This window comes from Colletotrichum chrysophilum (genome assembly GCF_026319265.1).
Source record: "Colletotrichum chrysophilum strain AFK26 chromosome Unknown scaffold_95, whole genome shotgun sequence".
Taxonomy (NCBI): Eukaryota; Fungi; Ascomycota; class Sordariomycetes; order Glomerellales; family Glomerellaceae; genus Colletotrichum; species Colletotrichum chrysophilum.
Window position 1 is genome coordinate 100,101 of NW_026517382.1, and position 26,797 is coordinate 126,897.

Below are 26,797 nucleotides of genomic sequence, written 5' to 3' on the forward strand. Positions count from 1 at the left end.
AAAGGGTTCGATGTAGAGAAAATGGGGGATTGATGGAAAAGAGAAGAAGAATGCGTGCTCCCAACTGTCAATGCTGTCTGTCTGGTCTGGTGAGGTTGCTGCTGAGGAGCGCAAATCCGGCCATATGCCTCGATTGTGCCTGTCTCTGTAGGTTGTCTGTGTCGGCTTGTACCTGTGCCTGTACCTGGCAGCCAATGGCGGCAGCTGCAATCTGCAAGGTACAGATACAAGTTGAAAGTCCCGAGGGGAGGGGGCCAGAAAAGAGCAGAGGGGCCGGGCAGCTGGCGAGTGAGGTCTGGGCCGATGCCACGGTGCGGATCCGTAGTGAAGTGAACGAGTGCTGTTGGTGTTGGTGTTGGAGGATAGGTGAGGAGAAGAGGGGGCGGAGGGGAAAGAGGAGGCCTAGGTTCCTTAGTTGGGCTGCCAGAAGGAGGCCTGTCGGGTGGGTGTGGATCTGCCCCTGCCATGACAACATCAGCTCCACTGGTGTAAATCAGACACGCGCCAGGTGGGAACACATCAAGAGGTGAAGTTGGGCAGAGATCACCACTGCCTGGACTCTGGAGAGCCCGGAACGCTAGCACTCGAGGGTTCCACGCCAGCTGTGGGGGCCCTCAGGCTTAGCGGCCATGCACCCACCGCGGGCTGTGTCGAGTCGCCGCGCTGCTTCCGTGTTCAACAACACCTCCCGTCATTATCAGATTCCATGAATAGAAGCTCCAGCCCAGACCGGCCCAGCCCGCCTCACATCATCAACACGGCCAGGTCGAAAAGAAGACGAGGAAAATGTCCACAAACAAACCCATCAGCGTCAAATGAATCCATCCACATTCCACTTCCTCCTGCCGTCTTCGCCCTCGCCCCCAATCGTCACAAACGGCCAACATGCGCTGCTTGCGGCATGGCAGCGCCGTCAAGTTTGGCCAACCTGGATTAGACCAACGGCTTTGGGCCTGTCCGTCTGTCCGTCACGCACGCACAGATCAGGACCCGGTTGTCTTCTAGTGCCGATTGGGCCCGCGCACGTCTGTTTGACATTGGCGTCGCTCGAGCTATTGGAAGCCGTGTCTCCAAAGAATCCCCCCTAACGTCTCTCCCGGCTCCAATGTGACAGGAACCCGTCGTCGATCGAGTTAGACTCTCATGTCAACGAGAGGAATGACAACCAGACCATTCGTCAATGACGCCTTGCTCGCTTCCAGCGCCAGTCCGCCAGACTCTAGAGCAACGTCAACGCTTTGGATCCCTCTCCTCCCTCTTGGACCCTGTTCGTATTCGCAAGCAGCAGGAACAATGCACAGAAATCCCGCCCATGGCAGCAAACGGCCCCGGACTCAGGGCCGCCTGGTATGCGTGCGACGGAGGACACGCGTTGGGCAAAATTCTTTTTGATTACAGCCAAAGCGTGTCGCCTCATCTTTGATGACCCTTTGCCCTTTTGATGAAAAGGGCGTCGCGTTTTGCAATATCACAATGCCTTGTGCCAAGGCAAGAAATGATGCCTCGTCTCGACTCTACAGGGCTGCCCGGCGACCCGATTTCTGAAACACAAACGTTTCTATGGATAGCCATGGATGGGATTCGCCGGGAATGCGCCAATGCCAGGGGTGCTCTTGGTTGCAGCTGCGGACGGGAGCTTTAAACGGCTCATTACCTCATCTCACAGCCCCCTGGATCCGGACTTTTGGCTCGCTGTGAGGTATGACAAGTTCTTCGCTGGCCATTAACCACCTGCTCTAAATCGCATTAAGACTTCAAGATTGCGGCCGTCTGTGGATCCCGTCCTTCAGACATCGATCGCGCCTGCTCGACGGCATCTCCGTTCCCAGATATGGCTGTTACGCTGCACAGATGGCGACAGGCGGAAGCCAACAGCCCCTATTCTCCGAGGGAATGAAGGGGCAATTGTACAGGACACAACGTGGCCAGGACACCGAAAAGACGAGACAGTCGGCGGAGACGGAAGACGGAGAAACGGACAGATCTGGTATGATGTGACAGCCCTCGCGCTCACTCGCAACACATCCAGCGCAGCATCTTTTGTTTCCCTGCGGCTTGCTGCACGTTCAGACCCTTCCACAGCTACTGGAAGCCCGGTTCGAACATATCTCGCCTTCCTCTGAAGGCTGTCTCGGCTCAACTCGCTGCGATTGCTTCTGTGACCCCGGCAGGAAGCTGGTGACTGGTCGTTGGTCTGACGGAAAGGAGTCACGCTACTGCACGGTGTTCTGCAATGCACGGGCGAAGGAGATGTTCTAGCACACCATCGCCAGCCTCCGGATGGGTTGAGAGCCAACCAACCGACCTTGCTCGAAGTTTCCTATGGGCTGATGGTGCGAACTGGCCGTTGCCGCAACGCTCCGGCACAAGCCTTATCTCGAAATCGTACCGAAAAACGTGCATGCTCTTTGACCACCTGACGTCTTGTTGAGCAGAGTTAGCAGGGACGAGACGACGGGTTATTGCGCAGAAGATATGGCAAACTTTGCCGATCTCGATGCCACGTCCCTCGTCATTCACCCCGCGAGCGTGGAAGAAACACAAGACCCATCGTCATCCAACTCTTCCAACAGGGTGTTGATTCATCCTCTTTGATGATAAATTCGAACGTACAAGAGCCAACCCGATGCCAGCTACCATCTGTCAACGGGCCCGGAGCCGAAGCGTCGGAAACTTTCAGATCTCGTACCTTTCGGCGGCGTTGCCCTCTTCTGTGTCGCAAGCGGTAATGATTTCCCCGCAGTAGGTGTCCATGAATTTTCACAATTGGCGGAATAAACTCAAAGGGCTGCCATGGCGTGTGAGCTTCGCAGTTCGGGCCTGCAGATCGGACAGGCACGGAGGTCACATTGACATCGCAGAGCTCCCTGCACCGCGATGTGTGTTCCTACAACTACCCCAAGAGCACCACCACTCCGCCCGCCGTATGTCAGCAGTGAGGTGCGACTGACGGAAAGTCAGTCAGCCTGTTTTCACCGTAACTTGACACTGCGATGAGTAGAAATACCTATGTGATCAACGTATCACAATGAGAACAATGGACAGCCGTTTGCGGTGTTCAAGCCACCGGGATCTGACCCGGACCCATTGAAGTTCAAGCTTCAAGCCACAGAGGGGCGACGACGAGGGAACTCTCATTATCGATCTTACCGTTGGCTGGCTTGAACAAGGCATGACCAACGCCAGCTGCCACCTTGCCTGCTTAGACTCCACCATCGGAGCAAACCAAGTTGCAGACAGTAAGGTACTTTGATTGTTTAATTGCCGCTCAAACGACTGCGAGGAAAATAATACTGTGCATCTCGGCGGCAGTCGACTGCGGGCAACATGAGAACATTCCTCTCAGGCGCCTGAAGGCTGTACCTGGGGACGGTCTGAGTGGGATTTCGACAGGGCAAAGCACCTCACTGGTGATGTCCAGGCCGAAAACAGCTTAGTCCAGGAACACGACCGACGACTCTGAAACTCGGTAGTGTTTCCTCGACAAATAATGGCCAAGCCTGGGGGTGGTGGATAAGGTGTGCTGGATCACGCTCACGGGCAGTCTGTCATCCACATACTGAAAAGTATGGCGGGAGCAGACGGGAAAGACCCAGAAAAAAATTGGTACGCGCACATGGCATCGTGGCTGCTCCGTCATTCTGCTGGGCCGTATGCCGCCGTCAACCATGGATATGGCCTGTGCTGGCTGTGGACATGAAGGGAATTGCTTCTCTCTTTAAAGTCTAATGCTCTGAAATGCGCAGGCCCGAGAAGCTTCCAAGACCGAGGCCAGTATCGTCCACGCCATCTCAAAAAGGAGTGCCCGATATGTCATAGTTCGCACCCGAGCATGAGGTCAATCTTCAGGATGAAGCCTGTAGCGGGCTCGACTGTCAGTTGCCGCCTCCCAAATGCCTCTGAATCATGCGCCCCTGCGTAAAGCCCCGATCTTGATGACGGCACTGTGGAAGCCGTTCGGCGCTCTTGCGTAATCCTGATCATCGATATAAGCATGCAAAATAGAGCCATATTCCCTGCCGTCGATCTTCGATGTGAATATGCTTTTCCATCATCTTGATGTTGGCAGTTTCCATCTAATGCCGTTCTCGCAGTCGGCAAGCCGCCACCCCAAGGAGAGATCTACCCGGCCGTGGTGCCAGCCGGCGATGCAAGAAACAAGGCCGGAGACTCAGGGACCAGCCGGATAAAGGCATCTACACCGGTCTGGAAAAGATGGTATCGCAATGCATTATCCAATCCGATACCTTTGTTCGGAGTTGGGCCAAGGTAGATTCGCCCATCTCTCATGCAGGCCCCGTTGATTTGGGAAAGGCGCGCAACGCAGTTTCCCGTAGTCGCATAGCCAAGCAGCCTGGTCTGGTCAATCAGTCACCTGGTGCACAACCGGCCAGCCTCTAGATCGGTTCTGTCAACGATTGGTGGCTAGTCGAAGTCCGAGCGAGCGATAATCGTGACCAATGGTCTTGGAAACGAGAAGTGTCACCCAAGCTGCCAGAGTCAGTCAGCAACATCGGCTTGATAGCGGCAAGGCAGGCGGATAGCTCACCAGCGAGTGCCGTGGTTATTTTTGAGAACACACGAGGCCTCCAGTCAGCATACATCGGGCCCGAGTGACCTTTCCAGCAGAAACAGTAATTTGCGCCTCGCCAGACGACACAATATGATTTGATGAAAGACGAATGCTCGCTTCTCGGAGAATTTCAGAGGTTGTAGGTACGGTATCCCATCACAGCACCCGGAAAACGTGGGTCCAGCGCCGTCCTGGTCGGTTCAGTGTCCCTTCCTGACGGGGATGCAACATCCTGGCTCGTCAGACGGCGGAACCTGCCGTCTGGGGACCCAACCGAACTGCCTTACCTAAGCGACACAACTTCATCTCTTTCCTTCTACCTTGCGTGGAGCATCGTCAAATTTTATTTACGCTCAAGCCCCAACGAAACCCTCGATCATCTGTCCGTCCCAGAACCTCAAAAGTCTGAGTCACCCCCAGATAGTACGAGGATTCACCATGGCGGCCCAGTTCGAGAATCTTCCAGACGAGCTCAAGCTGGCCACAGCGGCTCACGTGAAGTACATCCAGAGCTTGGATACTCGCAAAGACGAGTACGACTACTGGCTGACGGAGCACCTACGCCTGAACGGTCTCTATTGGGGCCTCACTGCGCTGCACCTTCTGGGCCACCCTGACGCGCTTCCCCGCGCCGAAACCATAGACTTCGTTCTCTCGTGCCAACACGAGAGCGGAGGCTTCGGGGCCGCGCCAGGCCACGATGCTCACATGCTCTATACAGTTAGTGCTGTACAGATCCTCGTCATGATTGACGCCTTGGATGAGCTGGAGGTGCGCGGCAAGGGGAAGGCGCAAGTGGGCAAGTGTGAGTGCTTGCCGCTTCTCGCTGTTGATTGCGCATGAGATGCTAACATTGAGGGACAGTCATTGCAGATCTTCAGAACCGTGAAAGCGGAACTTTCGCAGGTGACGAATGGGGCGAGGAGGACACCCGCTTCCTCTACGGCGCGCTGAATGCTCTCTCGCTGCTCGGTCTGCTTGATCTGGTGGACGTCGACAAGGCTGTCAAGCACATCGCCGCGTGTACCAACTTTGACGGCGGCTACGGTGTGAGTCCCGGTGCGGAGTCCCACTCGGGTCAGATCTTCACCTGTCTCGCGGCGCTCTCCATCGCAGGGCGTCTGGATCTTGTGGAGAAGGACAAGCTAGGTCGGTGGTTGAGTGAGAGGCAAGTTGCGGCTGGCGGCCTCAATGGTAGGCCCGAGAAGGATGAGGACGTGTGCTACAGTTGGTGGGTGCTAAGCAGCTTGAGCATCATTGATCGGACGCACTGGATCGACCGGCAGAAGCTGATCACCTTCATCCTCAAGTGCCAGGATACGGAGCTCGGCGGCATCTCAGATCGGCCAGGGAACATGGTGGACGTGTGGCATACCCTGTTCGGCCTTACGGGTCTCAGCTTGCTGGGGTATCCGGGCATGGTGGAGGTCGACCCTGTGTATTGCATGCCGAGAGCGGTGACCGAGAAGGCATTGCGAAAGGAGATGCAGTGATGCTGGAAATGCGACAGGAGCAGTCGCTCGGGAGTGGAATTTGCTCGCAATACTTACCTCTTGCCGTCTAATAACCTTCTATTTCCAACTACGATGGTAGCAAGGATACATGGCGAGAGAAGAGCAAAAGTGTTGGCTTTTTAGGGGCTTTCGTTTTGCTACATGCGATCTGCCCTGTGCTAGCCTTCAGACATTTTATTAAACAGGCCTCGACGGAGCCTGAATTAGGGTCGATCCCGATACGCAATACAATAATATATCTTATTACCACTTATCGTTGACCAAGACTTTCAAGGACGGTATTCGTAAGTGGGGTGGAAAATCCACGCGTGAGTGCCGTACTCTCAGTATACCCACTTGGTCGCAACAGCTGGCTGCCTCTGTCTGGAACGTATCTCCCTACATACTACTGATTCGGTGTTTGTTGTTTGGGTGGTCAGGAGACGGTTAGTCGAGTCTGGTTGCACTCTCAGAAGACTGCAACATCAGAGGAGCTGGGGTGATAACTGAGGTAGGTAGTGGTGGTAGTAGTGGCCAAGGTTGTAAACACCAAAGTCCTTCCGATTACTTCCTCTTTTTTTTTTTTTTTTTCAGCAGCTGAGAGTTCGCCCGCTGACTCTCCTTCCATTTCCAAAGGAAGTGGAGTAGTGGTGGTGGTTGAGGTTGAAAACACCAAAGGCACCTCCATTGCCTTAGGCGGCTCCCCGCCAAGCACGCTCCCTTCCCCCCTTTGTGAGAACCTTCAGGACACCGCATGTGAATACTCAGGAACCAGGTGCATCAATACACAAGCTCGTCAACAGTCACGTGCCTGGGGCTCAGGTGAGCTGCTTGAGGTTGGTCTTCGCACCCAACTAGCGCGTCGCGCTCTTTTTTTCCTGTCAACATCACCGAGAGGAAAAAAACAACCCCTCCTCCGACCTCACCACTTCACAACCTCACCACCACCAACCCTTCGTCACTCCTTTCTCCCTTCTTCTCTTCATCTGGAGAAGTCGTCAGCAAGACGATTTCTATCCAGTTTTCTCTCCTTCAAATTCTCTTCCTCCTTTCTACCACCGTCACGTACCCTGATTTCTACGACTTGTTTCGATACTGTATCGAACTCCCACCACCCCGACCAAAAGTCCTGTTACAACCCCTATCCTGTCGATATTTTATCACCAACACCAATCCGAGAAAAACAACTCTCCCAGGCCTTTCAGGTCGTCCAGGAAGCCTCTGTGTTATTCACAGAATCAACCGAAAACCACTACTGTCGAAATTCTCGCGAGAAGCGGAATCACATCCATCCCCACAGCACCAAAGGACCGGGAGATCAAGCCTGCTGGGTACTAGAGGTACGCGAAGACAGGCTTTGAAGTGTGGTTTTCGATTTTACTTTGTCTGCATCTTCTGTGCGCTTTCTGTGGCCTTTTCTTTATGGCTGGCTTTTGGATTTTGGGGGGGTTGATGTTGATCATTTCCTTGTGTTCTTTTTCGTCTGGACCTGCATTTTGGTCGGGTCATCGCACTTCATCTCAATGCCTGGGCGATGGGACGACCTGAGTCAAGCATCTCGCCAGAGCCTCGCTTGAGAAGGTTTTTCAGATTGCATCTGCTGTCATCAAGGCCAGCTGGTCTGGTGTTGGATGTTCTGAGCCTCATGGGTTCTGGCTGCGTGGTCTCTGCCCCCTTTCCATATGTTCAAGTTCTACCCCGGTACTCAGTGCTGGTTGCCCGGGAACCGTCTGTTCTTCGTATGCAGTCCAACTCGTCAGGATCAAGAGGGAATTGGCACAATGGAGTTCAAGATTTGGAGACTTATGCACTTGGTCTGGGTGGCTCTGTGGTTCCCCAATGCTTTGTATGGACAAACCACTGCCCATGACTTTGAGCATTTGGACCCTTTGAACTTCACAGGGGCACTGTCTTCTTATGATCTCACGGAACATTGAGCAGATAGTCAGAGTGTTGCCATGGTGTCTGGGTCTTCTTGATCCCTTCACGCGTTCCATGAGACTTGAGAAAGCAGGAGCCATTAACCCTTCGGTCCTGCTCTCGCCTCTTTTTGATATTCAGAAAGGCGAGAGCTGCTTCAGAAGGTGAATATGGGCGTGAGGGCATCGAGGGCAATTTCTGAAGTTTTCCCATAGATAAAAGGAGGGCCAGGAACCCTGATCTACTTTTTTTCCTTCTCTCCTCTTTACACCTGGCTTGGGAATCTTCTTTTCCTTCTCCTTGCCACTATCACCACAATCGTTTTGATCACCAGAGAAAACAGCATCACAATCTTCGCATATACTTACTAACCCTTGCAGGGTTCATTTGATACCTTCGACATATATCAGCGGCGCAATACCCAGAGCAGCAAGGTTCTCAACCGGAGTTTTTGGTCAGATCCTGCCTACCGAAGACGGCACAGCCTTGATACGATATCAAGCTTTCCGCGAAGCAAACCACCGAGGAAATTGATTCGGCAAGAGATCCAACGACTCGACTCAGACAATTCTAGCACGGCATCGGAGAACGTTGCTTGCTACCTGCCTTTTGGCTTCCAGCTCTTGGTAAGTGCAGATCACCCCAGGAAGGGACGAAAATGAGGCGTACCTGAGCTCTCAGAGCCAGGAACCAACGGTGGAGGCAGTCACGTCACTGGAATTTCATTGCCAGCAATGGCATATGGAATGCACAGTACTGGGAGCACAAGACCAGAAATTTCGAGGTGTGAGGACCTTATCTTTCTCGACGGCCATGGTCCAGTGGTGATCCGGTATCTGGTCCTGTCCTATGAGATAGCGGATGGTCCCACTCCTGTCATGTGATGACTGGACAGCCGCCTGCCATTTCATCCAGGGCATCTGCCTCTCCTGCGTTTTCCAGTGCAGGAGCCTTTGTCCCTTCCTTCGTCCTTGCTCTGGCCCGTATGCTTACTGACGGAAGCTTCATACACAGGCAAGAACCGCCTCGGGCACACGACCGACGACACTCCCTCCTTCCTTTACTTCCTCGACCTCAAGCAACGTCCCTTTCGGGAAATTGGAACGCACGCAGCTACTATGGACAGCTCGCTGCTTCTCTCTTTCCTGCAAAAATGGCGCCCAGACGTCAAGCAGCTGTTGCTGCCCAGGCCGTGAGTACCACTTTCCCCTGAACTACACATCATCCGGAACTTCATCCCAAGATACCATTCGTTCTGTCTGCCAATTCTCAATCTCCCGCCATCCCGCGACAGCAATTGTCTATCTCATCCCCTCCTCCCACATGTCCTGAGCTACTCAGTGTCATCGCTTTGCTTTCTTTGCTCGGCTCTGCCTTTCCCGTGTCTTCGACATCTCGAAACACCAGTCGTTCTTTGCCCACTTGATGTCCACGACATCACAGGGAGGATTTCCTGCCTCTCGTTTTGCGTTTTGGTTACCCCGAGAAACTTATCCAGTTCCCCACCACGCTCGCTTCATCTGAAGCCGTTGCCAGTCAGTCACGACTGACCTCGGAAACCGCCTGAAATGCTTGCAGTTGCTGATAATTAGCAGAGTATGGCCGACATCGCAGCCCGTGAGACTGAGGTCGACAACGATACCCCTATCAAGCCTCCCAAGGCGCCCAAGGTGTTGAAGCCTGCAAAGGTTTCCAAGAAGTCCCAGCCGTCCCAAGCCAAGAACGCCGGCAAGGGTTCCAACGCGAAGGCAGCTGTCAAGAAGTCATCCGACGTCAAGTCTTCAGATGGCTCTTCTATCCCTCTGCTCTGCTGCATCTGCTCCAGCCACCCTCGCTTCTCTGACGTTTCTCACTTGTTGACCCACTTGAGCTCCAAGGGCCATCTTCACACCTTGAACACTACGAGACTCGAGTCCCACGCAGACCTCTCCGCCGCTGCGACCATTGCCACCTATGACACTTGGTACGCCAAGCACAATCTCGAGCGTTTGCTCGCAGAGCGTCTCATGGCAGCCAGAGGAATGACCAATGGCAAGCGACCTGGTCAGCACCTCGCCCAGGTAGGCTGTTTCCGTAACCTCCGTTCTTGATCAGATGAACTGACCTCTTGCAGACTGTGAAGAAGAAGAAGTCCCTTGCTGTAACTGTCAAGACTGAGCACGACGCCGACGCTCCTTCGACTCCGTCTGCCAAGAAGACGGGAAGTTTCGAGCACCAGGAAGCAATCACATTCTTTGGAGAAGAGGGCGAGCCAGCTGATCCTGGTCCCGACTATGTCGAGGAGGACTACGACACTGTTAGACTCAAGGGTATTATCTGGCCCGGCATGAGTCTCTTCGACGCCGCTACCCCGGATCAGAGGAAGAAGCGGAACCAGCGCAAGGACGCCTCGGTCCTCCTTCAGATGGAGCTTGACTCTCAGGCTGTCACTACCCTCGAGATGGTGGCTAACCTCAACTTGGAGGTTGAGAAGACTCGCAGTGTCTACGATGCCCCTTCCATTGAGGGTACTCCGGTATGGTGCCTTCCAACTTGCTAAGCCCGGAACCAAACTGACAATATCCAGCCTGCCAAGAAGCCTAGAGGTCGTCAGAGACGCGCTGTCACCGATGGCTTCGAGTCTCCTTCTGTTAGGGTCAAGGAAGAGCTAGACACGGACGACGAGGCTCTCATGCGGCCCACTCGTGCCAGACAAGTCCGAACTAAAAAGGGTCCGAAGGTCATGACCAGCCCCTCCCCCGAGGCAGACTTCCAAAACTCCCCAGAAAGATTCGAGATTGCCAGCGACGACGCCGATGTCAGTGACCCAAACCAAGGGTTTGTCCTAGGCACTGACATGCCTCTTGGTATTGCCTACAACGACAATCCCCATGGCGACGTCGATGCGGACAACGATCCTGACCCGGACAGTTTTGACACAGACTTCGACGAGTCCCAGTTTGTGGATCAGATGGGCAACTTCAAACGAACTTTCACAATCCCTGACAGACCTGATGTAGGAGCCGGCGATGTCTTCAGAGACGGCTCTTCTGACCGTATGTTGCTATCATTGCTTCCATCTTCAGCTGTTGCTAATCTGTTCACAGCCCGCCAACCCCCGACCCAGATCACAGATCAAGCTAGGTCGGCTCTTGGCCACGACCTCAACTCTCCTATTGATACGGTATATTGATGACCCCTCTGTTGCAGATTCAATGTGCGAAGTCGTATCCCCCTCCAACCGATGAACCCGAACTCAAACCTGACGTTGGCGTCTCCTACCCCTGCTGCGAAGCAGCTGTCGCACCGAACCTACAAAGGGAAGGAAAATAACTGTGGCTTGCAGGATCCGGCATTTGGAAATCACAGCTTCTTTGGTGGTCACAACGCTCACTTGAACCAGGCCAGAATGTCCAACATGGGGATGCCTCCCCCCTTCCACAACTTCGCGCACGCACAGGCAATCGACTCTGTCTTTCATCCTCACTACCCGCACCATTGGCCACACAATGCGCACCACGGATTCAACCCAATCAATGGCCACCCGGATCAACGGAACCTGTACCACCCTCACATGTTTCCCATCGCCCCCAATGTCTTCGACGAGAACGATCCGGGCCAGGGCTTGGATGGCGGTTTCAATGGAAATTTCTGAGATGTACGACTCCGAGGTTTCGTAGCTCGTGGGACCATCAAAGAAAGAGGCGACGTTAGGCAATCGACGTGTATCAGAGGCTTTCATTTTCGTCTTTCATTTTCATTTTCCCTTTTCAAGTACGTTCAAGGCGCCGACCTCTATTTTCCTGTACATTGCTAACTTTCCCAGCTGTTTAAGTAGGCAGGCATGCTGTTGCTTGACCCCGCGCGTTTTCGATTCACGCCTCAGCGATGCGGAGGGTTTCTTCTGCGCTTTCTCGGGGCAATTACGCAGTGCCTCTCGCGAAGGACCACGAATGAGGCTGGCTTGGCCAGCTTGGCATGTCGAGAACCTTTAGGATGCCGTATATACGGTGGTTCAGAAGAGACGGTTGCCAACTTTGAGACTATAAACTCGAACATTCTTCAGTCGAGTGCGGATGAAACTATAGTCCTGGTAGCCGAGATCTCGGTTGGTCACGAGATTTCATTCTTCTTGGCCAGCTAGTAATGCCACAGCATGGTACTTAGCAATAAAAGCAATTCATTATCATATCGTTGTGTGATTTGTACACATGGTGGTGTTACAACTGCTCTATGTTTGACATCAAGTGTTCCAACTGATCAGTCTTGCTTTGCAGCACAACGGACAAGAGACGTGCCGTGCCCCGTAACCTCCTTGCTCTTACATCCTGCTCCATCTCTCTTGACTTCTGCGCAGCCACCTCGATGACTTTGCGGGGAATCCGAGCCAGCCGCGCAACGTTGAGACCGTACGAGCGATGGGCGACGCCCTCGCCGACTTCGTACAGGAACGTGATCTCTTCGTCGGCACCGGCATCGTCATCCTCCCTTCCGTCCTCGCCATCCTTGCGCGTAGCCGTGAAGCGCATGTGGACATTCTTGACGAGCCCCTGGCCGATACCGTCTGCGAGACGCGCGAGGTTCTGGTAGTGCGTGATGAAGAGGGTCAGGCACTTGTTCTCGCGGACGACGTGGTCGAGCACGGCGTGAGCGATGGCGGCGCCGTCGTGTGTCGACGTGCCGCGGCCGAGCTCGTCGAGGATGACGAGCGAGCGCGGCGTAGCGGCGCGAAGGATGCGTGCGGTCTCGGAGACCTCGACCATGAAGGTGGATTCGCCTGCGGCGAGGTTGTCGCGGGCGCCCATGCGGACGTGGATTGCGTCGGCGAGGGTCAGGGAGAATGCGTCGGCGGGGACGAAGGAGCCTATCTGGGCGAGGAGGACGAGGAGGGCTACGGCGCGGACGAAGGAGGATTTGCCGCCCATGTTGGGGCCCGTGATCAGGTGGGCTAGCGGGGATGGGGAGGAGAGCTTTGTTGTGAAGGGGATGTAGGGGTCTGAGAGGGTGTGTTCGGCAATGGGGTGACGGCCCTGCGTTACGGAGATTGTGGGCTGGGTCGGGGTTGAGAGGAAGCTTGGTTTGGTGTAGCCTGGGAGGGCGGCGACACGGGAGAGGGAGAGGAGGCAGTCGAGGGTTGCGAGGGAGGAGACGGCGTCGCGGAGGGGCTGGTACGCGTCTGCGATCTCGCGGAGGAGGGAGGTGAAGGCTGCGTCGCAGGCCGCGGCGAGGGCCTCGCGGTGTTGGTCGCGTTCTTGAATCAGGCGGACGACGGTGGGGGTGTGGAAGCGGGAGAGCTTCTTTGTGCCGGAGATCTTGATCCAGGAGGCCGGGACGGACTTGAGGTCTGTGTTGAGGACTTCGATGAGGAACTCGATGCCGGAGACGGTGACGTATTCGACGGGCTTCTTGCGCTTGATGGAGGAGGCGGCCTCGGCGCGGTGTTCGTCGAGGGATTGCTCGACGGAGACGATGCCCATCTTGTGGTCCTCGATATCTTCGGTCTGTTCCGACTCGCGGAAGAAGTTGTACTTGTCATCCTTTCGGGCGGCTTCCGGGTTGATCTTTTCGAGGTGCGAGACGACGAGGTCGAGGATTTGAGGGAGGGAAAAGATTGCGGAGGATATCAGGGGCGAGGTGAAGCCTGTTTCCTCGGCTGACTTCACGGTTGAGTATTGCATAGCGATGCGTTGAAGGGTCTGGAGGACGGAAAGGAGTTCCGGGCGGGTGCATTTCCCGTAGTAGATGCGGATGAGACTGCGTTCGAGGTCGGTCTTGATGCTGGACAGGAGAATCTCGAGGCGGTCCACCTTTGTAGAAGATTGCTCGTCCAGAAGCTCCTGTACGGCGGCAACACGAGCTTCGAGACGGGAGACGTCAAGCAAGGGGCGGCCGACCCATTTGCGGAGGAGGCGCTGGCCGAAGCGGGTAGTAGTCTTGTCCAATGCCCAGAAGAGAGAACCGCGCTCAGAGTGATCTGTGGCATTGCGATAAACCTCGAGGGACTCAAGGGTTGTTCCGTTCAGGAGCATGTGCTGGCGCGCAGAGAAGCTGGCAAAGTTCTTGGTCAGATCGAAAACGTGTTCGAGTCCGTACTCCTTGAGGTGTGAGATCATCGCACTAAGACATATCGTGACAGGCTCAGGAAGATGAAGGATGCGGTCCAGGAGAGCGGAGGCGGCGGCGTCTGGGGTCTGCTGCAGCTTCTCGGCGTAGAACTGCGTGACGTGGGAGTAGGCCTCGGCAGCCATGGTCTTAGATCGAGGGACGCGCTCGACGCGGCTGCGGTCGCCAAAAACGTTTGTGCTGCTTCCTGACAGATGACGAATGAGCTTGTCGGAGCCCTTGGTGAGATCGCCCACAATGACGAACTCGCATGGTGAGATGTGCAACAGGCGCGTCTCGATCTCGCTCCTCATGAAGCCGTCCTCGAAGGTATCATAGATGATGTCTCCCGTTGTCGGTTGCACGGCCACTATGCCGACATCGACCTTCTCATCAGTGCCCTGGCCCTTTGACGGGGTTTCGGTGATGCACAGCAGATACCCTCCAGAGGGAGCACCGCCGTCGCCAGTCTCCAGCTCGCCGTTCTCGTCGATGTAGGTGCCCTTGGTGTAGACGTTGGTCAACTTTCGTACGAATGGTGCGTTGCGGTTGTCGCCGGCCTTCTTCAAGGCAGCCGTTTCAATCTGTCGAACGACTCCGACCTTGTGTCCAGCGGCAACTAGACGCTTCGCGTGGACGTGTAGCCGGTGGACTGGGATACTCGCTGACGCAAAGCGGTCCCAGTGTGCTTCCGAGGGGTGCTCATCGTAGCGGTACTTTCCCGGGATACAGACAATGCTGAGCTCCTTGGCGGCAATGCGGGCGTCCTCGCCGAAGAATCGGAACTTGTAGCCAACCTCGACGATGAGGACGGTGTCGAGGTGCTTGCGCTTGATTTCGAGGAATTGGATCTCCATTGGTGTGAGCTTCTTGTTCGCTCGAGCGCCGCCCTTTTTCGCCTTGGGTGGCGGCGGTGCCTCATCTTCTTCGTCTTCATCGCCCTCCTCTCCCTCGGCAGCTTCGTTGTCGTCTTCTCGGTAGCGGCGGCGCAGCATGCTGTCTGGATGGCCCAGCTTCTTCACAAACTTCTTGTGGAGCTCCTCCCTGTGCTTCTTTGTCGACGGGTCGTCGTCCTCCTCCTCTTCGTTCTCGTTTGACTCTTGGCTGTAGACAAAGCGTCCTGTCCTACTTCCGGATGCTGATGCCTTCGCCTTAGGCTCCTGGTCAGGTTTCTTCTTTCCGCCAGGGAAGAACGAGCTTTTCCCTTGGTCGACGACTTCGGTGTTGTCGGCCTTTGCTCTTTTTGACGTCTTCTCCAGCCCAGTGTTCCCCTTATCCGCGTCCTCTTCCAATGGTCTCTTGCGCGAGCTCTCTGGCGACTCGGGCGGGCTGGTCCTGGACTCGGATTGGGACTTGTGGAAAGCCTCGGCGAGGCCATTGACGGTTTTGGGTTTGAAGAAGCTCGTCAGCGAACGCTGCTGCTTCTCGGGGGGCTTCGATTTGGGCGCCATTGTGTACGACAAGCAGATTGGCGGTGCGGTTGTTGCGTGGTGATTGTGAACCAGCTTGGAAAGATTTGGATGGTGATGTCAATTAGGAGGCCCCGGTCTCGTCCCGTCGCGTCTCCAGGGCGTGAGCGCGTTGAGAGGTTGCAAGGGGGCCCCCACTGGAGCTCGATGCTTTACAGGGGTCCGCGCCAGTACTCCGCAGCAGGCCGTCAGGGATTGAGTCCCTCATATTAAACTTTCTTCTTACAGCTTCATGGCGTGAAACCGGCTGCATGTAAGTCGCGCGGGAAAAAATCACTCAGATTGCTGCCAGGTCCTTTTTCCATGTCTTTACTTTAGATTCATTGATCGAATTAAGAGAAATGCAACTCTAGGGGTATGTTGAAAGAAACGAAACGTCTGCTCAAAGCAGTTGAAGACCTCCCTGCCAGCTCTAGTACCGAAACGCCCACCACTCAACTCAGCAACCAACGGAGACCGATTGCGCCGTCCTCCAGGAACTTCTGGCTAGCCTTCAAGTGCGGGTAAACTGCCCAGAAGCCGTGAGGCACACCGGGATACAGGTCCAACTTGGTTGGCACCCCCGCGTCCCTCCACACCTGCTCCATGACCAGAGTGCAATCTCTCAGAGGGTCGAGACCGCAGGCCTGGAAGTAGGTCTTGGGCATGATGTTGCCGAGGTCTGGAGACAGGATTGGGTAGGCGACGGGGCTCGTGAAGTCAGGCTTGTAGTTCTCTGGCACCCTTGTCAGTACGGAACTTTTACAAAACTGCGGGGTAGTCTTACTGTGGATGACTTGGACGGACTCCTTCGTGATGACTGGCGCATGCGCGTTTTGCTCCATGCTCAGAAAGCGATCCTTGTACTTCGCGGGGACAGTTTCCTCCGTAGCTGCAACGGCAACTGACGAGTAAATGCCCGTCAGTGGGGGTGATCGCTGCTCCTTTCCCCAAAGATAGGCGACACCAAGAGCCAGATCTGCGCCGGCGCTCTCGCCGCCAACGAGGAAGCCCTTCTCTGGGTTGATTCCCAGGTTCTTGGTGTTCTCGATTGTCTATGGGCGGTCAGCTTACTCGTCTGAAAGCCACTCGGGCTTTGCGCTACTCACCCAGGACACTGCGTCGTAGCAGTCGTTCGCGGGGATGGGAAATGGGTTCTCGGGAGCAAGACGATACTCTACGTTCACCGCAATGCCACCCAGCTGAGTGAAGGCGCGGCAGACGAACGAAATCTCTTCGACGGATCCAATGATGAAGCCACCACCGTGGAAGGCCACGAAAACAGGACAGCCGTCCTCAGGGAGTTGCTTGGGCTTATGGATGCGGGCAATGAGAGACGCGCCGTCTCTCGTGGGAATCTGGATTTCCTCCTCAACCCAGGGTACGGTTGATGGATCTGGGGCTGCTGCGCGCTGGGCTGCGCCGGCCTGGGCCATCATGGCTCTCAGTCCACCCAGGTCAGTGTCCATTGTCCAGCCACTCACACGAGGCGGGCTGGTTTTGAAGGCCTATGAGGTGTAAGCGGTATGACGGCAAAAAATGTGGTGTTGTCATGTATCACCTCGTCCCATTCGGCAGAAGGGGTGCCAAGTGCTAAGGTCTCCTCGACAGACAGCATTTTGTGTGTGAGTAGCATAGTCGTGAAGATGAACGAGGAGTCAAGAGGAAGATGGTTCTGAAGTTCAATCTCATCAGACAAAGCTCGTGGGGGACTCGGCTCATGAATTTATATCCCACCACTACCCGCGGGGTTACCCAAATGGCAACCACCAACCTCATCAACCAACCAACCGGGCAGGTACGACATGCCCCTTTCTGGAAACGGCGTTCCATGTCCATGGATGCCATGACCCCATCTCCAGGGAAGACAAAAGAAAACAGATGCCAGCTCATAACTTGACAAAAAAACCGTGCACCGGCTCTCGCCAAATTTGCCCATCTCAAAGCGTGTAAGCCAGGCTAGGCTAAGTGCATCTTGCGTCTATCCTCAAATCAGGGGTTAATAAGAGTGCCAGGTGGCACACACCGCTCGTCAGCTGCGGCAGAATGCGGGTCTTCCGGACGCGAGGTCCTTCCGTCTTGCGGGGCACGATATCGGGTCCAATCGGGCCCCTGTCCACAGAGGACCGGCTGTTTTCCCCACACACACCGGACGTCGCATCGCGGCTTATTCTCTCAAGGTCCGATTTATGATGCCATGCAGCCTGCGTAAGACGGGACTCGTTCTGGAGCCTCCAAAAGACCCCTCATAGGCGAAATATGAGACATTTTTCTGACGATGGATGCAAACCATGGCTTTGGCACGAACCTGTCCAACTGCTACCTCAGATTACCTATTTTACTGGGTTATTAGATGACTTGCTCCAAGAAAATATCCGCCCTGCAGAAGCTTGGGCGTGTTGGTTGCTGCACGTGACATACCAAAGGCGTGATTGGCTGGAGGCCCAGGATCCCCGAACGGTTGGGTGAATTACAAAGCGACACTACCAGCTTTGGTGATGTAAGGTGCGAAAGAAAAAAAAAGTGGACTGACCGAGGTCGCCGATTATATTCAATCATCTGTTCGCCGCAGCCCGAATCGCAAATCGTTTCCTAAGCCACCCAACACTCGCTAGACACGCACAATGGCCTCCCAGGCTTGCGAACTGCGTAAGGAATCCTTCGCGACACAAACCCTCCCCTCCCAATGGCTAACAAAAGGACTCCGCAGCCTCCATTTCCACCCCGGCCGCCGCGCCGGCTGCCGCAAACGAGCAAGCCTCCAAGCCCAAGGTGCGCACGACTGAACGACGAGCCTCGCCTCTCCCTCCCCTTATCTCACACGACCCCGTGCGACGAGCACCTGCTGACGCTTTCTTTTCAATAGCCCTGCTGCGTATGCAAGGAGGAGAAGGCGAAACGAGACGAGTGCATGCTCTTCTCCAACGCCGCCGACCCGGCCAAGGACTGCCTTTCGACGATCGACCAATACCGAAACTGCATGAAGGGCTTTGGCTTCACGGTGTAAGGGGATAGTCGAGCCGATAATGAAAACGGGTAAATCGATGCGACGATAGATGTACAGTACGACCGAAGCATACACGGCGTTGGGGAAATAAAGAACCATCACGACTCTGGTTTGATAACTGCCATTTTGTGTGCTGCAGTGAGTGTTGTTGGGGCAATCTACAATCTGGTCATCACTTTACGTGGTTCTCTCCCTGTAGGATCGTGTGTTGCCGCGAGGAATGATCACGATGTAGTTGCGACCGATCTTTCGTCCCTTTGATTTCCATCCGCATGACCTTTGAAATATTGTACATTGACCAAAAATCAGTAGTCGAACCCATGGACATCATTCGTAGCTCCAGAGCCGAGCGTCCTTGTGTCCCGTGGCTTTGTCCACGTCTTCCTTACTCTGTCGGGATCGTCGGCAAACCCACCATGGCCTACGTTGATCGGCAAAATGTGGGAATCCGAGGTACGAGGCCGGGGCGTCTTGTTTGGAATTGAGGCAGAGGACGACGGCAAGGTGCGCACGCAGGATGCAGGGCACAGGATGCTGCAAGCTTGCGAGAGCAGATGAGCAACTTGTTACCGCTGGAGGCTTCTCTTCTGGGCTACTTGTGCAATATCACGAATGGTGGGTTAGAAGTTGAGAATGGGGGAGGCGAGACATGCTATGGCCGGAAGCCGCTAAGGGATGCAAGAGGTGCAAGAACGGGCTGCGTTGTTTGAACGGAAGCGCAGACTGGCATTGGCAGCGGTGAGGGCGAATGCTGTCACCGGAGGCGGAAGGGACAACAATAATCTCTCAAGGGACCGAAGGCGTTGCGACTAGTCTGTGAGTCACTCAATACCCCAATTCCATACTGGAAGCGAAGGATGGCCGACCGGTCCCTTATAGTCTGGTCCAATTCCAACTCTCCCGGCCCAGAAGGCGGCTCCCAGGTGGGAGTTCAGGTCAAACTGGGTCAGTTGGTGTGGTCGGTTAGAGTGAAGTGGTTTGGCTCGGACTTGGGCTCGGCGAGGTCCAGGTTCGAGTCGTCGACAAGAGATTACCTGTCAGTATCCTAGACGTGGGAGCATGGGAACTCTCTTGTCATTTTGGTCCTCTTTTTTGATCCTATTTATAAAGAAAGAAATTATCCTGCACTTTTGTTTCTAGCGGATCTGCGAAATTGCAAGAGATGCTTGCTACTTCCGTGTGTTGGGAGATTTCGTGATATAAGAGCACTGCCTGAATGCAGCGCCGGTGAGTTCGGTGAGGATGGGGCGGGGTTACTTCGGCTGCAGGGATGGCTGGACTCCAGACAATCAGACCCCACTAAAATTTTCTTCGATAATGGAATCTGCACTGGCACCTTATCGCATCTCGAAAACTCCCTTCTCCATTCAACGGGTTGGTCTCTCGTCAAACCGCAAAGATGGGTCTGGCGCAGCAGAAATCGTAAGAGACATACCATGGGATTCTACGGTGACATGCGACTTTATTTACTGACATCCTACCAAGTAGCCGCCGCAAGATCGGCAAGGATCCCAACAACACGAAATGGACCAAGGACACCGAATCCTTCGGCCAGCGGATGCTGCGATCGCAAGGTTGGGAGCCCGGACAATATCTCGGCGCCAAAGACGCAGCACATGCCGTGCACCACACCGCCGCCAATGCCTCCTTCATCCGCGTCGCCCTCAAGGACGACATGCTCGGGCTCGGCTTCAAGCAAGCCAGGGATGACAGAGTGACGGGAATGGACGTCTTCTCCGACCTGCTGGGACGTCTGAACGGCAAATCGACCGAGGCGATAGACAAGGACCGCCAGGCCCGCGAGGCGCTGAAGAGCACGTTGTACTGCGATACCAAGTTCGGCCCCATGCGCTTCGTCAGCGGCGGCTTCCTCGTGGGCGACCAGGTTAAGGAGTCTGTCGACGGCGAGCCCAAGGAGGAGAGCAAGGATGATGTCAAGATGGAGGACATCCCCGCCGCGGAGTCTTCGAGCAAGAAGTCGAAGAAGCGCAAGGCCGAGGAGTCGAGCGACGAGTCGGAATCCTCCGAGGACGAGAAGACACGGAAGAAGCGCAGGAAAGAGGAGAAGAAGGAGAAGAAGCGCAAGTCAAAGGCTGCGAAGGAGGATGTTTCCGAAGATACCCAGGACGACGCGGAGAAGAAGGCCAAGAAGGATAAGAAGAAGGAGAAGAAGGAAAAGAAGAAGGCCGAGAAGGACAGCTCCGACGCCGAGAGCTCTGACGAAAGGGCGTCAAAGAAGAAGAGCAAGAAGGATAAGGCTGAGGCAAAGGAGACCGACGCCGAGAAGGCCGCGAGGAAGGAAGAGAAGAGGAAGCGCAAGGAGGAAAAGCGCGCCAAAAAGGAGGCGTCGCGGGAGTCCTCGTCCACGCCGGCTACGTCAACACCAGCGAGCGGTACTTCAACACCGGTTCTCAGAGGTCACCACGCTGTTAGATCACGATGGATTGCACAGAAGAGGATGGCAACTATGGACGACAAGGCGTTGAACCAGGTATGTGACATGGATATTCCCACGATGCGTATCTGTTTACTAACTCGAGGCAGATTTTCATGATCAAGTCGCAGTCGTGATTAGAGATAGAAAATAGATATTAATGACATGGTGTTTTGAGGCGTTCAACATATGGAAGGTACCCACCTAAAGGCGATGTAGGCCAGGCTTAAATGGTGCTGCGCCGCGATTTGTACCCGTGTATCATCGATATGGGGACTTTGGTTATGCTACTATTGCGAATTTCGGACGGAGGGGCGAGAGTCAAAACAAAGTTCTGATCGTTTAGAATTATGGCTGATGTTGCCTAGCAGTAAGCCTCAAAGGATTTCCGCGTGGGTACTGAGCGCGCGCGCGCCCGACTGGTTCGTATTGGAGGCAGCCGAGCCACTTTGGCCGGGTGTACGTGCCGAAGTATGCCACCACGACCTTGAGCGATGAGAAAGCTGTGCATATATATCCTCCATCAGTACCCACCCAACGCATCTTGTGTGAACCAACCTTGTCCGCCAAGCTTCGCTTTTCTCTTCGAACGCGTCTTTGAGAAACACCACAAATGAAAGTACAACCTCGAAAAGACAAGACCATCTCGCAGGAGCACGATATGGCGGCTTCATCTTCATCTACTGCACCAGGGTTCATGAGCAAGACTGCCACCAACGACGATAATATGAGAACCAACGACCCCGCTGGACCCAAGCCTATCGCATGGCAACACAACTACTTCGCGACCTGGCTTTCGATTAATCTCGTGTGCTGGTTCATCATCTCCGGGCTCGGCTCCGGCAGCGTCACCATCCCGTCGGAAGGCCAAGCTATCATCGGCGGCTTCGCATCCTTTATCTTCGCCGGCTCGTTCCTTGGCACCCTCATCATGGTCGAAGAAGTGTGGTCGCAGACGTCCCACACTCGAATGCTTGCCGGTACTATGGGACTCGGGTTGACGGCGACGTACGCTCTCATGGGTGAAGGCTGGAATAACGGCTGGCATCGGACTGCCGTTGCGCTGAGCGGAGGGTACGTCGGGTTCGTGCTGGAGTCTGCGACGGGGGTGTTTGGCTTGTTGCTTCAGGGTCTTGCCAATACTGGCGAGCCGCAGGATCCTGCGGTAGTCACGGATAAGAAGGGCTAGAAGAAGGCGGAGGGAGAGAAACCAGAGGGGTACCTAGTCTCTTTTCAAAAAGATTCTGCGTTCATACTTCTATCCACTCGACGATGTGAAAGCGTGATGTTAATCCAGCTCCTGATTATCTTTACAAGAAAAGCATAATAACACTTTTTGCCCCCACTTTATCATGAATGCAACATATAAAAGGCTTTGAAAACTTGAAGTACTTATTCCAGGTAAGACACTATGGAATAGGCAAAAGCGTACGGAATCCAGCAAAAGGATAGAACCCTCGGCCGGGTTTGAACCAGCGACCTTCAGCTAGCTTTCCCTTGACGGGCTGCAGGCCGACGCTCTACCAATTGAGCTACAAGGGCTTTTCTGATGACTTGTTGGTTATCAGATGCACCCAAGACCATTATGACTGTTTCGTTGGCGACCTGGCTGTTCAGTCATCGCCGCTTGGATGTTGATTGGTGAGTCACTTGGATATGTAGGTACTCAAAGTTGGCCGCCAAGGTTCGGCCTGATCACGGGGCTGTGGTCCGTCTCCCAACCGCACGCAAAAACCAAGATGCCGAAACCTTTCTGGCTACCTTTACGAAAGACTTCGGTATGTCGCCCGCCAATTCTTACTCCGACATGGGCCTTTGGTGCAGGTATCAGATCGACAGCTACACAAGCCCAACGCAAAGATGTTGTTGACGATCATACTATGCGCCATTGGACGCTTCTTCTTACGTCTAGATGCCGTGCTGGCAGTTCTAAGGGTTCTCGGAGCCTTTGGAATGATATCCTGCCTCCTCATCTTGGCATTCTGTCATCGAGCCTTTGGCAAATACGTCCTCGCGCTCGTTGCGTTGAGCCCCCTGGTCCGCCTCATCCAAACCAGCTGGGAGTTCATGACTGGAGACTTTCCTTGGGACAACAAGGGTTATTTCGTGAGCAGCATAGAAGGAGAGTTTCTACCTTGGGTGGTCTTCTTCCAGCTGCTTGCCCTCGGGGTTCTCGCCGTCTCTGCACGCGACTACGTAGAGAACTTTCTCCGTAAGCGACAGGAAGTCCAGATCGATGATTTGGTGGAGATTACGATAGCGGACGCTCTGGAAGCTTCTGAAGAAACTTGGGAGATGGTTGAGCATACGCAAGGTTCCATCGAGAATGGCTGGGCGGGCAAGCGGCTTACCTCTGACGGCAAAAGTATTACGACGAGAGCAGAGCTCGAGACTCGTCAAAGTTCTCAAGAACAGGAAAAGTCCCTAGAGGAGTTCGTTGGGTAATCAGCCAACCCAAAAGAATTACTATTCACGATCACAAACCAAGCATCCCACAAATTTGTACAAGGTAAGGCTTCTCAAGCCAACTCAGCCGTAACCACCATGCTTACCTCAATTGCAAACAGTCATCACCCTTCGGGTGCTGCTCAATGAAGTGAGGGCCTTCAATATGGCAAACTCAAACACTGGGTTTCTGCCCTTATAGGTGCTTTCCTGACTGGCCTGTCTTCGATACGAAAAGTCTGCACATCGCAGGTATCTCCGTTGATGAAGGCATGCCCATATAAGCACAGGATCTTCTCAGGATGTACGACCAGAAACTCGGAACAACCAGACTTCTAGTCAAGCTGAATATCCTTCACTCACATCTCAAAAACATACACATACACCAACCCAATAATTCAAGGAGTTACAGTTATCTATCAACTATCTACAATGGCTGCTTCTACTACTTCCAACCAAACCCGCTTCTGGCGTGACCGCTCCCCTTGTCCGGGACGTCCGTCGTCGCTGCTCTCAAGAAGAACTTTCGACAGGCGCATTTCCGTTCTTCAAGACCATGGAGACGTCTGGTGGAAGCACTTCCCTAGCTCCCAAGAGCGCAACCAGCCAACCTTGAGGGCCGAGGAGCCGGTCACGCATAACTCAGGCCGCGACTCGACGTCAGCCGCTCCCAACTCAACGATGTCCAGCCAGAGGACCGACCCCATGGACATTTTCGAGCCATATCCTATCAGAAACAATCCGACTCCCAGTCTCCAGGACGAAAATGAAAGCTTCTTCAGCAAGAGTTACAGGGAAAAGCCCAAACGTCAGCAGCCGCAGCCTCTGTTCGGATCCTCGAGCGCCATGGTCAACGACAACAAGGACCACAGCACGGCATCCGAGAGCCGACCTGCCACAACGAGATCCATCTCTTGGGCCCAAGGCTGCTCCCCCGCGGACCAGAAAGCCGACAAGCTTACAAGAGAGAGGGCCAACTCCCTGCCGCCCCCTTCTCAGGAGTCCGATGACGAGGCTCCTACCTCTATGACAGTCACTCCGGGTTCACAACAAACAAGGTCGACAGACCTTGTCAACCACAAAAGCGAGCACTCGAGCTCACCGCCAAGAAAATGGCTCCAACTCGACGATATGATTTCGGGGCCCCGCCTCGTTCAAGTCAAGCCGGGGCCTGGCTACGACGAGCTTCCCCCGCTCACGTATGTGACGACTGACCCTGGGGTGGTTGACAGCATCCCGCCCCTGGACGCGGCGACTCAAGCTCTGGCGTTGGAAGACTTGAGAGACTACGTCAGCAGCTCCTGTTCCTCGAGCCAGGCTAGTCGGTCGCCGTCTCATGAGCGCGAGGAGACTATTGAGAAGGATGATTGGGAGACCGACGACGAGGACCAGGTCATCGAGGATGAAGACGATGAGTCTGAGAGTGAGCTGAAGTGGGTTCAGCGTGTGGAGACGAGAGAGCCGGAGAGAATGGTGCATCTCCTCAACGGCGAATGTATTCCGCTCTCTGCGTGGAAGAAGAAGCATCGGCATGGGAGGAAGTCAAATTGGGGCATGGTGTTGATTGTTTCCATGCTGGTGGTGCTCCTGGCATTGTTCGTTACATGATGAACCTTGCGTGGTGTGGGGGCATAGCCAGAAGAACCTAAGGTCTTGCGGCGGTCATAATGCCCAGGCCCCCAGACCCCTATGTATGTACGTCTTTGTACTATATTTTCTCAGATATTGGATATGGGATAACAATGACTTGATTGATGTCTATTCATCCTTGTATTGCGCCATGCTAAACTAGAAATGTTGTTCTTCCAAAGAGGGTATAAGACTCGATCTTCAACCGCCATGCGTGATAAATAATAACGAAAAACCAGATATTAATGACGCCGTGCCTTGTTGTACCTCCACAGCAAGCTCGCGCCTTCCAACGTGGGCATTATCCTTGGCCGAGGACTTGCAGATGGGCCCTTCTCGACAGCTAGATGCATCGACCTATGAAACCTCCGTCTAAACCGCCGCCAGTCGTCATTCGTCGGCCATGATTCGTAAAGGTCGGCTTCGTCTTCGAGGTCGTCCTTGTCGAAACAGTCATCCTTGTCCTCCTCCACGGCCAGCGGGTAGTAAAGAAACTCATTTGAATGCGGGTGTCGGGGCTGTGTGTAATTGAGATGCGACTCGATGTCGAATTTGAAGCGGTATCCTTGGTGCACCTGCTGCGGGCGGAGGGCCCCCAGATTACTATTCGCAGATTGCGGTGCCGCGTACGGGTAATGCACGTCAAAGTCGAACTGGAATTCCTGATGGACGACAAAGACCAGCTTTCTCAGTTTCGAAAATTTAGCGAGGCGGGCCAGCAGCGTCGCCATGTTCGTCTTGGAGACTTTCCAACTGAGGACGGGGTGGCAGATGCCCGTGTACAAGCCGTACGACGTTCCAAATGCAAGCCGGCTGAGACTGTCTCGGACAAGGGGGATCTGGCTGAAAAAGTGCAGCGTGCGGAGCAGCCGCTTGACCAGCAAGTACGGCTCGAGCAAGAGGACATCGCGCGACAAATCGACGTATTTTGTGGTGACGGACAGTGTAAGAGGTCTGTAGCGCTGCAGGACGAACACTCTCGTCTCGTGGCAGACTCCGCCAAGGGCTGGTGGTGGTTCATCTCGAACGTTGGCGAACATGAGCCCTGCAGCGGCGGGCGTCTTCTGGCTTGCATTCGGGGCGTCCATGACTTCGTAAACACGGGAGTGCGGCAGAGCGTATTCCCAAATCATCAGGCGGATCTCTACCGGCAGCTTCATGACGGGGAACGGCTGGCCGCAGCGTGCATCCGCAAAGGACTCCCTCTTGTAAGCCGGGAAAAGGTTCGCCATGTTGATCTCTGTGTGACGCGGAGGCCGGGTTGCATCGCAGCAGGAGATCTGTCAAGGGGTCCTGAAATTGCGGCCTGTTGGGAACCTGGCGGGCGATCTTCTTTAAGGCTGGATGATCTCGGCGGGGGAAGGTTAAAAATGATCGGCAGCGGGACCCAACCACTCGGACGGCGACCGCGCGAACGAACTTGGCCCAAATATCAACAAGACGAGCGAGAGGCGTCGAGACGAAGGATGGGAGTTGAAATATAGGACCGAGTTACCCACTCGTTTAACGTTTCGACTAGCGGCCCGAGAGATCTCGCATAGATGAGGGTGCGAGTTTGTTTCGAGGATCCGGCCGGGATGGAGAGGGTCAGGATGGGTGAGCGATGTGTGTTCGAGACTTGACAACTCGCCCCAGGTTGATGAACTGGAGGCAATGAAAGATACAGGCGACGCCAATCGGGGATTATTGCGAGGTGAAGCGAGCAGGCCGGGCGCGCGCAGGAGAAGGCGGAGAAGGAGAAGGAGGTCTTGTTTTTGCAAGGAAGAA

The 26,797-nt window shown here is 54.6% G+C and overlaps 9 protein-coding genes and 1 non-coding gene across 10 annotated transcripts; 6 read left to right on the forward strand and 4 right to left on the reverse strand.

Annotated features, from left to right (window-relative positions):
• Positions 1-5,011: 5,011 nt before the first annotated feature.
• Positions 5,012-6,066, forward strand: COL26b_009671 (uncharacterized protein; the record flags this gene model as incomplete). Its single annotated transcript, XM_053182392.1, has 2 exons — positions 5,012-5,378; positions 5,438-6,066. The coding sequence occupies 2 exons, from the start codon at positions 5,012-5,014 to the stop codon at positions 6,064-6,066; spliced, it is 996 nt and encodes a 331-aa protein (XP_053033670.1).
• Positions 6,067-9,139: 3,073 nt separating this feature from the next.
• On the forward strand, positions 9,140-11,158 carry COL26b_009672 (uncharacterized protein; the record flags this gene model as incomplete). The annotated part of the gene is made up of 5 exons (XM_053182393.1): positions 9,140-9,178; positions 9,582-10,046; positions 10,100-10,501; positions 10,553-11,021; positions 11,073-11,158. 5 exons carry the CDS (start codon positions 9,140-9,142, stop codon positions 11,156-11,158), a joined length of 1,461 nt encoding a protein of 486 aa, XP_053033671.1.
• A 1,027-nt stretch (positions 11,159-12,185) lies between these two features.
• On the reverse strand, positions 12,186-15,518 carry MSH3 (Mismatch repair protein msh3; the record flags this gene model as incomplete). The annotated part of the gene is made up of 1 exon (XM_053182394.1): positions 12,186-15,518. One exon carries the CDS (start codon positions 15,516-15,518, stop codon positions 12,186-12,188), a length of 3,333 nt encoding a protein of 1,110 aa, XP_053033672.1.
• A 452-nt stretch (positions 15,519-15,970) lies between these two features.
• COL26b_009674 (uncharacterized protein) lies at positions 15,971-16,984 on the reverse strand (the record flags this gene model as incomplete). The annotated part of the gene is made up of 3 exons (XM_053182395.1): positions 15,971-16,251; positions 16,303-16,570; positions 16,625-16,984. The coding sequence occupies 3 exons, from the start codon at positions 16,982-16,984 to the stop codon at positions 15,971-15,973; spliced, it is 909 nt and encodes a 302-aa protein (XP_053033673.1).
• A 1,155-nt stretch (positions 16,985-18,139) lies between these two features.
• On the forward strand, positions 18,140-18,522 carry COL26b_009675 (uncharacterized protein; the record flags this gene model as incomplete). Its single annotated transcript, XM_053182396.1, has 3 exons — positions 18,140-18,164; positions 18,226-18,287; positions 18,382-18,522. The coding sequence occupies 3 exons, from the start codon at positions 18,140-18,142 to the stop codon at positions 18,520-18,522; spliced, it is 228 nt and encodes a 75-aa protein (XP_053033674.1).
• A 1,399-nt stretch (positions 18,523-19,921) lies between these two features.
• On the forward strand, positions 19,922-21,093 carry COL26b_009676 (uncharacterized protein; the record flags this gene model as incomplete). The annotated part of the gene is made up of 3 exons (XM_053182397.1): positions 19,922-19,944; positions 20,011-21,013; positions 21,067-21,093. The coding sequence occupies 3 exons, from the start codon at positions 19,922-19,924 to the stop codon at positions 21,091-21,093; spliced, it is 1,053 nt and encodes a 350-aa protein (XP_053033675.1).
• Positions 21,094-21,569: 476 nt separating this feature from the next.
• COL26b_009677 (uncharacterized protein) lies at positions 21,570-22,145 on the forward strand (the record flags this gene model as incomplete). The annotated part of the gene is made up of 1 exon (XM_053182398.1): positions 21,570-22,145. One exon carries the CDS (start codon positions 21,570-21,572, stop codon positions 22,143-22,145), a length of 576 nt encoding a protein of 191 aa, XP_053033676.1.
• A 263-nt stretch (positions 22,146-22,408) lies between these two features.
• On the reverse strand, positions 22,409-22,498 carry COL26b_009678. Its single transcript has one exon. It is a non-coding gene; the product is annotated as a tRNA-Cys (tRNA).
• A 1,335-nt stretch (positions 22,499-23,833) lies between these two features.
• COL26b_009679 (uncharacterized protein) lies at positions 23,834-25,009 on the forward strand (the record flags this gene model as incomplete). The annotated part of the gene is made up of 1 exon (XM_053182399.1): positions 23,834-25,009. The coding sequence occupies one exon, from the start codon at positions 23,834-23,836 to the stop codon at positions 25,007-25,009; it is 1,176 nt and encodes a 391-aa protein (XP_053033677.1).
• Positions 25,010-25,525: 516 nt separating this feature from the next.
• COL26b_009680 (uncharacterized protein) lies at positions 25,526-26,262 on the reverse strand (the record flags this gene model as incomplete). The annotated part of the gene is made up of 2 exons (XM_053182400.1): positions 25,526-25,548; positions 25,635-26,262. 2 exons carry the CDS (start codon positions 26,260-26,262, stop codon positions 25,526-25,528), a joined length of 651 nt encoding a protein of 216 aa, XP_053033678.1.
• Between the last annotated feature and the right edge of the window lie 535 nt (positions 26,263-26,797).